At 31.9% G+C, this 11,846-nt stretch overlaps 1 protein-coding gene and 1 long non-coding RNA gene across 11 annotated transcripts in view; one reads left to right on the forward strand and one right to left on the reverse strand.

Moving 5' to 3' along the window:
• The window catches only part of cers1 (ceramide synthase 1), a 47,184-nt gene extending 35,346 nt beyond the window's left edge, over positions 1-11,838 (forward strand). Inside the window, exons 7-8 of one of the 10 annotated variants that reach the window (XR_015521539.1) lie at positions 5,803-6,684; positions 7,488-11,838. Coding sequence is in view for 1 of the 10 variants with exons in the window: in XM_087303633.1 (XP_087159759.1) it covers positions 5,803-5,842 (40 nt within the window). In the remaining 9 variants the exon portion in view is untranslated. Of the gene's footprint in view, positions 1-5,802 lie in introns of all 10 variants that reach the window. The other 9 variants (XR_015521537.1, XR_015521538.1, XR_015521541.1 and 6 more) reach the window with 9 other exon arrangements.
• Positions 356-4,711, reverse strand: LOC147838361 (uncharacterized). The gene is made up of 3 exons (XR_015521657.1): positions 4,606-4,711; positions 3,806-4,064; positions 356-3,702 (listed from the first exon to the last, which is right to left on the reverse strand). It is a non-coding gene; the product is annotated as an uncharacterized LOC147838361 (long non-coding RNA).
• Positions 11,839-11,846: the final 8 nt, after the last annotated feature.

Consider the following 11,846-nt stretch of genomic DNA (forward strand, 5'->3'; position numbering starts at 1 on the left):
GAGGAAGTTGTGAGGCTTTACTAGATGTCAAGGCGGAACTGAAACTTCTGAGAGACTAAAAGCCATCGAGGCCTCTAGAGAAATTTAAATCTGTAGGTTTGGAGGGGGCAATGACAATAATAGCAGTGTTTTTGTTTCCATATATGATAGTCCTAGAGTTGTGGAAACGTTTAATGAAACTAATACTAATCATATCAGGTCATGTCTAAAGATAATGTTATTTAATGTGTATTTAGGGACATTTTGGGTGGAAAATATTTTTTGAGGGTTTTTTTCTAATTTAAATATACATTTGCATAAAATATACATTTTCTGTATTGTCATTTCAGTGGTAAAAAAAATATATTTTTTGTCTGGCACGATAACATGCAAAGCATTAGTAGCTAAAGCATGTGTTTTCCTCCAAGTGATGTCACTTCCTGTTGTGGGAAACTCTAGAAATCATTGAGGCGTGTCATTACTCTTCTCTCTTTTATTTGTACAAAATGTTTAAGATACACCAACTAGGGCAGCAACTAACGATTATTTTAATAATCAATTAATCTGTTGGTCATTTTTTTTGATTAATCGATGAATTGGATAAAAAAAAAAAAAACTTTCATTTCCAACCCTTTATTAAAAAACGGAACGAAAATATTTAAAAGTGAACTTAAATGTTGTGATAATAATAATAATAATAAAATAAAAAAACTAACTTAGTAATTTGTCCTGTTTTCAATCCAAATATCTAAAATAAATCTTAAATCAAGATACACACTAGACACATGAAGTGGCATAAGCAATTATGTCTTGTTTTCTGAAAAAAAAAAACATCTCAAAATCAAGCGATTGTGTGCTTAAAACAAGCTTAATTGTTTGCCAATGGGGTAAGAAAAAATAATCTTAATGAGATATAATCTCACAGAAGTTTGAAGCATCACTTAATTTTCTAATGCGATTTTTCTTCTTTGGTCTTGATTTAAGATTTTTTAGACGTTTGGACTGGAAACGAGATGAAATTGCTAAGAAAAGCTTTTTCGCAGTGTAGCTATACATGACTACAGATGGAAAAATGAATGACACAAAAAGGCGAGTGAATAAAAGCGTGTCTTTGCACTGCATCGCAAGACTAAAGTAACAATACCACTGCTGCTTTACTTCTGTTATTGACCCTTTCACCGGTGAGTTTTAAAGATTTTATCTGGGAACCAGGAGTGAGTTTTGTAAGGCGATCATTTTTTTAGAATGTTCACCCTTAATGTTTCTGTGGCGACGCATCATGTTTGTCACGTGACACACCGCAGCCACAATAGCGATGGATGACAGATGTATCCCTTTTAGTATGCTTTTCCATTTTAATACAAAATATTCACAAGCTTGCTCATCATGCCATCAACTAACTGATATTCCAATTCACAAAAACGTGCAAGTGAGTGTTTTTTGTTGTTTAAAAGACATATAAATGATCTTCATCATTTAAATATGGCATCGCCATGTTTACTTGCGGCCGGTCATATGCCTCATTCATAAAAGTAGGATTCAGCACGTAAATTCATCAGTTACTCCCAAAAGGCATGCAATCAAGTGGCTGGCATAGATTGAACTTTATTGTTACTCTCACTACGTGCATCTGGTATGAATATTACACATCAGCAAATTATATTTGAATGGATTGTTCGACTTCCATAGACTTTCTTGTGTGTTTTACAAACTCTAAATGTATTGTTTTACTAGTACTTGTGTGTATTTGCATGTCTAAAACATAAAATAAGCATTGGGTGGTTAAAAACACAGCATAATGGTAATAATATGACACATCTTTCTCTGGCTCAGCGCCAGCCAAAGCGACAAACCTCAGTTTGATTTTTTCATGTCACGACATGAGGAATCGATTATGAAATTCGTTGCCAACGCTTTCAGTAATCGATTCCTCGTTGCAGCCTTAACATCAATAGTAGATGGTTTGTCAGCTCTGATACTGTTATATTTCAGTAAATCTCTCAGTCACATTTAAAAAACAATAATATGATGAAAATGCAAACAATTTGATTTTAAACATGCCATGTGGTTGTTCGGTTTGAGGTTAGCATCTCAAGCCAAAGCACAAAATTGTGGAAAATGCCAAATCTGTTATCATACACACTCATTTACACATGCGCACACACATACACGCATAAACCCACACCAAAATGGAGAGAATATGCAAACTCCACACAGAAACACTCAGATTAGCGACCTTCTTGCTGTTAGGAGACAGTGCTAACCACTGAGCCACCGTGCCACCCCATAATAGATTTATTTTGCTGTAAATTACATTGTAAATTACACATTATACTGTCAGTCCAATTTAAGGAAAATCCGCAATTCTAGATTAAGTCATGTACCAAAAAGTTTAATTAACTGTAGTGGTGTACATGTGCACTTAAGCCATAAATCTGCCCATTCTCATGAAGTAGAATGTCCATTTTAGGTTACAATGCTTTACCAAAACATTAACTGCAATGCACTGACAGACCGAGTGGCTGTTGGATACCTAAAAGCAACCTTGCTTTATTTGTGCTTAGTCAAGATCAGCAGTATTAGCTTTAGCCTTATATGCTAGTTACATGTTACGTCAGCTTTTGTGCCACACACACCTGATGACAACAGTAGCTGCAGGTTTAGGGTAATGCAACCTGAGATCACGGTCTGCTTCAACCTGATCTGTGAAACGTGGAGATTGGATAAACCCACAGGCTTGTGTGGATGTGACTAGCATCGTAGCATTAGCGCTATCCTTATCTTTCTGACCTTGAAGCGATATAATCGCACCATGCCACATGCGCCCACTGATTACCTCATTCTGGCCTGACTTTTTTTTTTTTGGTCACAAATAAATTTAGAGATGATAGTTGTATTTTATTAAACAATTATGATTTGAAGTGTGCTTTTTTGTAATAAGGATGATAAAATATCCTACATTTGTTTTATGATTGTGTTTATGCAAAATTTTTCTGGTGCAATTTGACTTTTCAAGTGAAACAACGTACTGAGACTGAACTGCAGCTCAAATATAAGGGTATTTCTTTTTTTTTTTAAAAACATTTCAAACTTTGATGTATTGTGAATTTACTCATGATTTATCAAAAAATCTTTAAATCGCAAGTGTAACTGGCCAGTATAAATAGAGTTTTACTAATTTTTAAGATGTAAATGTTCCACCGTTATTCATTAAAAGAGACAAGAAATAATAAAGTGGGAAAAACAACATTAATTGAAAGCCTTAAACTTCTGACATTTGAAAATTAATTTGCCTTGTCTTATTATTTTGTCCTTTCATTTTATTATTGTACTTCCTGTTTCTTTATACTCCTCATTGTTATAGAAATTGCAACAAAAAAAGTTAACGATAATTATTTATAATATTACAACAATACAATTACCGTACCACAATTATTACTATTTTTACATTACTGTGAGTGTTGGGGTTGGGGTAATTGCAATAATACAATACAATGTTATGGTTAATAAAATAAACATTATGAATAATTACTGTTTTTACATTACTGTGAGGGTTGTGAAAGAGGTAGACGCTAATAAAATACATTTAATGGGTAATTTAATAAATAATATGCATAAAACTCTGCATAATTACTGTTTTTACATTACTGTGAGGTTTGTGGTCGGGGTAGAGGCTGATAAAATACAATTTTATGGGCAATTCAATAAAAAACAAGAATAATACTCAGCATAATTACCATTATTACATTACTGTGAGGGTTGTGGTCGGTGTAGAGGCTAATAAAAAACATTAAATGGGTAAATTAATAAATAACATGAATAATACTCAGCATAATTCCTGTTTTTACATTACTGTGAGGGCTGTGGTCAGGGTAGACGGTAATAAAATACAATTTTTTGATTAATATAATAAATAACATGAATAATACTCTGCATAATTACCAATATTACATTGCAATGAGGGTTGTGGTCAGGGTAGATGCCAATAAAATACAGTTGTTTAGGTAAGTTAATAAATAATATGAATAATACTCGGCATAATAACTGTTTTTACATTACTGTGAGGTTTGTTGTAGCGGTAGACGCTAATAAAATACAATTTTATGGGTAATTTAATAAATAACAGGGTAGATGCCAAAAAAATACACATTTAAAGGTCATTTAATAAATTATATGAATAATAATCTGTATAATTACTGTTTTTACATTACTGTGAGGGTTGTGGTTTGGGTAGATGCTAATAAAATACAATTTTATGGGTAATTTAATAAATAATATGAATAAAACTATGCATAATTACTGTTTTTACATTACTGTGAGGATTGTGGTCGGGGTAGAGGCTAATTAAATACAATTTTATGGGTAATTTAATAAATAATATGAATAAAACTATGCATAATTACTGTTTTTACATTACTGTGAGGATTGTGGTCGGGGTAGAGGCTAATAAAATAAAATTTTATGGGTAATTTAATAAATAAAATGAATAATACTCAGCATAATTACGATTATTACATTACTGTGAGGGTTGGGGTAAGGTAGAAGCTAATAAAATACATTTAATGGGTAATTTAATAAATAATATACCATTTTTACACTATTGTGAGGGTTGTGGTTGCGGTAGACGCTAATAAAATACAATTTTATGGGTAGTTTAATAAATAATATGAATAAAACTATGTGTAATTACTGTTTTTACATTACTGTAAGGGTTGTGGTCGGGGTAGAGGCTAATAAAATACAATTTTATGGGTAATTTAGTAAATAAAATTAATAATATTCTGCATAATTACTGTTTTTACATTACTGTAAGGGTTGTGGTCGGGGTAGAGGCTAATAAAATAAAATTTTATGGGTAATTTAGTAAATAAAATTAGTAATATTCTGCATAATTACTGTTTTTACATTACTGTGAGGGCTGGGGTTGGGGTAGATGCCAATAAAATATATTTAACAGGTAATTTAATAATTAATATGAATAATATACAGTTTTTACATTACTGTGATGCTTGGTTTAGTAGTAGACGCTAATAAAATACAATTTTATGGGTAATTTAATAAATAATATAAATAATACTTGGCATAATCGCTGTTTTTACATTACTGTGAGGATTGTGGTAGGCGTAGACGCGAATAAAATACATTTAACTTGTAATTTAATAAATAACATGAAAAATACTTCGCTTAATTACTGTTTTTACATGACTGAGGGTTGGTTTTAAGGTCGGGGTAGGGGTAGACCTTAATAACAAATTTAACCAATAATCAAAGTAAGCAGCTGCTTAGAAACCAAGGGAATAAGGGGGCCCCGACCAATGCCAAAAAGCCTATATTAATCATATAGCTCTTTTATAAAGCATTTCTATCATATGTTATGTATTAATCAGTCTATAAACATTAAGATTTTAATGGTATTACTTCTTTTCCAAAGTAGTGGCCCTCATGAATAATGGAATGTTGCTTTCGTACTGCACATGCAAATACTAAAATCTAATCACAAACATGGCTAATTAAGTGTACAGTTTTTAAACTTGCTATTTATTTGTGATTTTATTGTAATTAGTTTTACATTAAGAAGATAAAGGTTGCACTTAAAATGTATTTTAACAAGCAGTTTATTCTAATCTACTGAAGAAAATAAAATCTACTCTATATAGAAAGAGTCTTCTGAGTTTTAATGTTAGGGCCCATACCTGGGATCGCTTAGGGCGCCCAAATCACCAAGTATATAAACAATTCTCACTAGCTTCTGGCTGCTATGGTATCTCTTCTAGCACCCCCAAATAGGAGCTTATTTTTTATATATACATCTCTTTCTTGTAGGAAACACGTGCAGAACGGGATCAACAAGAAGCAACAATGAGCAGGTGCTGCCACCTGCAGGCACTGAACAATGACTGCAAGGTACTTATGTGACCTAGTTTGATTCTAACCTCAGACCGCCTAGGTGCTTGAAGAGTCATCCAGAAAACATACAAGAAACAAATCGACTATCGTCTGCTGTCTATGGTTTTTAAAATTCCACCATGTTATGATATAATCCTAGCACTGTGAATGTTATTCGTCATCCATCTGATATTGCTTTAAAAATGTCCTCGTTGTGTTAAAGGAGTGTGATTTCGTTGCAGTTGTCAATCAGGAACTTGAGATGGAAATTATTTCGAAATATCCGCCCATGAAATACAAACCTGTGCATTATGAAGTACAGCTGATTTTGTGGTCATCACCTGGGACCACTTTTCGTTTGTTGGTTTGATTATTCTTATGTATTTATTTTGATTCCAGGAGAACTGAAGCGAAGGCATTCAAAAGGGTTATTAGTACTTATCTTGTAGTGGTGAGTATTGGTGGAGTGGTTCTCAAATGGTGGGTTTGAAGGTCTGGGAAATAGAAATAGCAATATTAAATGCATATAATAAGACATAAAAATAATAATTAACAATGTGTTAGATAGTACGGGTAGTATAATTCATAAATTCATACCGTATCTTGTTGAGTTGTTTGCAAACAAATCGCAGGACGTCAAATCTCACTCAATGATATGATTTGGCACAAATGAATACCAATATATTACGTAGACAACAGTAAACATGGGTTAGAAATATAAAGAGCTTAATAAGGACTGATTTGATGCTGTTTACCTGCACATTTAGGCTCTACATATTTTAAACATACACATATTTAAGCAAAATACCACAAGACGTAGTATTTTAATATTTAAAATTGAGTGACGCTTAAAAAAAACCTGCTAATGGAATAAAAAACTGAACTTGTTCCCATTTAAATGAAGATTTCACACCACATTAGTAGATTTCTGAAGTAAAACCTCACTTAATTTTGATACATTTAACCAGAATAAAATAATACATCAAAACTATTATAGTTGTTTGCAAACAAAGACGTCAAATCATACTCAGTGATATTATTTGGCACAAATGAATAGCAGTAAATTACGTAGACAACAATAAACTTGGGTTACAAAGTTAAAGAGCTTAATAAGGAATGATTTGATGTTGTTTACCTGCACATTTAGGCTCTAAATATTTAAATCATACACATATTTAAGCAAAATACCACAAGACGTAGTATTTTAATGTTTAAAATTGAGCGAAACTAAAAACAAGAAATAAAAATCTCCTAATGGAATAAAAAACTGAACTTGTTTCCATTTAAATTAAGATTTCACACCCAATTATTAGATTTCTGAAGTAAAATGTCACTTAATTTTGATACATTTTACCAGAGAAGTTTTAAACAATTATTGCGCAATACAAAAATAATACATCAAAACTATTATAGTTGTTTGCAGACAAAGCGCAGGATGTCAAATCACACTTAGTGATATTATTTGGCACAAATAAATGTCAATAAATTACGTAGACAACAATAAGCATAGGTTACGAAGAAAAAGAGCTTAATAAGGAATGATTTGATAATGTTTACCTGCACATTCAGGGTTTACATATTTTAACCATACACATATTTAAGCAAAACACCACAAGACGTAGTATTTTAATGTTTAAAATTAAGTGACGCTTAAAACAAATCTGCTAATAGAAAAAAAAACTTGTTCCCATTTAAATCTCACCTAATTTTAATACATTTTATCAGAAGTTTTAAACAATTATAGAGGAATACAAAAATAATACATCAAAATTATTATAGTTGTTTGCAAACAAAGCGCAGGACGTCAAATCACACTCAGTGATATTATTTGGCACAAATAAATGTCAATAAATTACGTAGACAACAGTAAACATGGGTTAGAAATATAAAGAGCTTAATAAGGAATGATTTGATGTTGTTTACCTGCACATTTAGGCTCTAAATATTTAAATCATACACATATTTAAGCAAAATACCACAAGACGTAGTAATTTAATATTTAAAAATGAGCAAAACTAAAGACAAGAAATAAAAATCTCCTAATGGAATAAAAAACTGAACTTGTTCTTATTTAAATTAAGATTTCACACCCAATTATTAGATTTCTGCAGTAAAATGTCACTTAATTTTGATACATTTTACCAGAGAAGTTTTAAACAATTATTGCGCAATACAAAAATAATACATCAAAACTATTATAGTTGTTTGCAAACAAAGCGCAGGATGTCAAATCACACTTAGTGATATTATTTGGCACAAATAAATGTCAATAAATTACGTAGACAACAATAAGCATAGGTTACGAAGAAAAAGAGCTTAATAAGGAATGATTTGATGTTGTTTACCTGCACATTCAGGGTTTACATATTTTAACAATACACATATTTAAGCAAAACACCACAAGACGTAGTATTTTAATGTTTAAAATTAAGTGACGCTTAAAACAAATCTGCTAATAGAAAAAAAAAACTTGTTCCCATTTAAATCTCACCTAATTTTAATACATTTTATCAGAAGTTTTAAACAATTATAGAGGAATACAAAAATAATACATCAAAATTATTATAGTTGTTTGCAAACAAAGTGCAGGATGTCAAATCACACTCAGTGATATTATTTGGCACAAATAAATGTCAATAAATTACGTAGACAACAGTAAACATGGGTTAGAAATATAAAGAGCTTAATAAGGAATGATTTGATGTTGTTTACCTGCACATTTAGGCTCTAAATATTTAAATCATACACATATTTAAGCAAAATACCACAAGACGTAGTATTTTAATGTTTAAAATTGAGCGAAACTAAAAACAAGAAATAAAAATCTCCTAATGGAATAAAAAACTGAACTTGTTTCCATTTAAATTAAGATTTCACACCCAATTATTAGATTTCTGAAGTAAAATGTCACTTAATTTTGATACATTTTACCAGAGAAGTTTTAAACAATTATTGCGCAATACAAAAATAATACATCAAAACTATTATAGTTGTTTGCAGACAAAGCGCAGGATGTCAAATCACACTTAGTGATATTATTTGGCACAAATAAATGTCAATAAATTACGTAGACAACAATAAGCATAGGTTACGAAGAAAAAGAGCTTAATAAGGAATGATTTGATGTTGTTTACCTGCACATTCAGGGTTTACATATTTTAACCATACACATATTTAAGCAAAACACCACAAGACGTAGTATTTTAATGTTTAAATTAAGTGACGCTTAAAACAAATCTGCTAATAGAATCAAAAATGTGTTCCCATTTAAATTAGGATTTCGCACCTCCTTAGTGGATTTCTGAAGTAAAATCTCACTTAATAATAATGCATTTTATCAGAAGTTTTAAAGTTATAGTGCAATATAAAAATAATACATCAAAACTATTATAGTTGTTTGCAAACAAAGCGCAGGACGTCAAACCACACTCTGTTATATTATTTGGAACAAATGAATACCAATAAATTCTGTAGACAGCAATAAACATGGGTTACAAAGATAAAGAGCTTAATAAGGAATGATTTGATGTTTACCTGCACATTTAGGCTCTAAATATTTGAATCATACACATATTTAAGCAAAATACCACAAGATGTATTTTAAGGTTTAAAATTGAGCGACACTTAAAACAAGAAATAAAAATCTGCTAATTGAATAAAAAACTGAACTTGTTCCCATTTAAATTAAGATTTCACACCCCATTAGTAGATTTCTGAAGTAAAATGTCACTTAATTTTGATACATTTTACCAGAGAAGTTTTAAACAAATGCAATACACAATACATCAAAACTATTTGGGAACTACTGCACCAATCAGCTTTCTTTTTAAACCATCTGCTAGTCATGTGTGTACAGTGTTAGCTAGTGTTTGAATGTACATGACTGAAAGGGAATTGTTTTCAATCTTCGGATTAGTTTCTAAAAAATACTGCTTGCATTCCTTATGTGGATTTTTCCCACGAGCACTGCTGCAATGGCATTAAAAAAAGCTAGCTTTCTATTGGCTAAAATTATACTCCAATATCGCGTTAAGTTAATATATAAACATGGATCGACAACACAGTCGTCTATGCTCGTAATGGACAAACATTTGAACTTCCTACACAAATTAGAGTATTTATTCGAATGTTGTATTCGGGAATGCATGAGTTTTGATAATATGCTGTAATAGAGAAAAAAAAGTCGAGTGGAAATGATTACCCAGTTGTCCATACTTGAATTGTTGGTTTGCCTACTGTATCAAAACAAAACCTGTCGTGGAAAAAAGCTAATCTTCACGTTCAGATGCTAACGAGCTGTCTTCCGTTCCGGATGCTAGCGTGTGCTAATGCTAACTGCTTTATGTCCGAGTTGATTTTGTTCATGGAAAAGTTCACTGGCACATATTTTTTTCGTGTAATATTCATTGAAGCTGCTGCTGTATTCGATATGCGCGCGTCAATCATCGAGTAGGTGGTAAATTCCTTTCAGTTTCCTTACCTGGCATTGTTAAAGCACTGAAAATAACGAAGTACTCGTGGAGACGTTCGTTCTGAGGTATTTTGTGACATTTAAACCTAATTTCGGCTCATTAGCAGAGGCGCTACTCGTTTTGTTATGATGACAGAAACGGGCATGCGCAGAAACTTTGATTCCAACGACCGTTAAACGGGTAAAGTCTAGATCGGATACACGGCTGGTCGGAAGTGCGATATGTTCATCATAGTAGCATTTTTATGACACAGTAAAACTATAATTAATATTTGTACAATACTAGCTGTGACAATTGGATTTAAGGTTGAAGTTAAAAATACAATTTATTGGGTAATTTAATAGATAGCATAAATAATATTCGGTACAACTACTGTTTTTACATTACAGTGACAGTTGGGGTGGGGGTAGATGTTAATAAAATACAATTTATTGGGTAATTTAATAGATAGCATAAATAATATTCAGTACAACTACTGTTTCTACGTTGCTTTAAAAAAAACAGTCGACAGGGGAGTGTGCTATCTCGATAATAAGCGCATTTTACAGTTTTTCTCTAGATGATATGTATAATCCATTAATAAATAATATTGTTTTGTTTGCGTCTAAACATTGCGACCATCCACACATAATATTATTTTGTTGCTGTCGTGGCATGATATTTTCTCAAATTATCATTGAACTTTGAGCTAACAAATTACTAGATAAAATTAGAATTTAATCGGTTGCCATCAGCAGAGTCCTTGCCAGAAGCGGCCCGGACTCTACAGACTGACTCGGGCCAGATATGGTTAACATGAACATGAGGATAACACTCGCCGATGTCGAGTCGGAGCTGCCGAAGGGCAGCCGAGCTCGGGCTGATTACTATCTGGGCTGTGACGTTTGGGTTTAGGATTGGGGTGGGCGTAGGCATTAAAATACAATAAATGGGAAATTTATTAAATAATTCTCGTTCACTTCCGGCCTCGTTGCTTATCCGATCTAGCAACAACCCGTTAAACGCCACCATACACTCCATTGATTATTATCTGTAATTAGCTAATTAATTTTTATGTCAGTCAGAATGAGAGTTTGGAGAGTGGAAATCTAGGATATATTTAAATAAAAGTGCCAAAAATATTTATTAACCGCCCAGCGAGTGTTAAGGCAGTGCGGTTGAGGATTTGAGGTGTTTTTGGGGTGTTTTATTATCCATGGTTTATCATGTTAATTAATAAAATTGCACTGTAATTTCTTACTACTGTTTCAATTTTCCTGTACAAACTGTGTTTAGGAAATAAATTTATACAGATTAATTTAACATTGAATAATAAGTTATTCATTTTGTTTGAAAATTTGTCATTTTTAAATGGACCACTTATTCTTGATCAGACCACTAAAGGAGTGACAGGTTTTTATCTCATGTGTATTAGAAGAATTGTAATAATTCCAGCTGAACTGAAACAAGATGTGTTGTGTTGTTTTTTCATTTAATAAAAACCGTCCAAAGGAAATAAAAACGACTGCT

The sequence above is a fragment of the Danio rerio genome, chromosome 22, assembly GCF_052040795.2.
Source record: "Danio rerio strain M-AB ecotype USA chromosome 22, GRCz13ab, whole genome shotgun sequence".
NCBI lineage: Eukaryota > Metazoa > Chordata > Actinopteri > Cypriniformes > Danionidae > Danio > Danio rerio.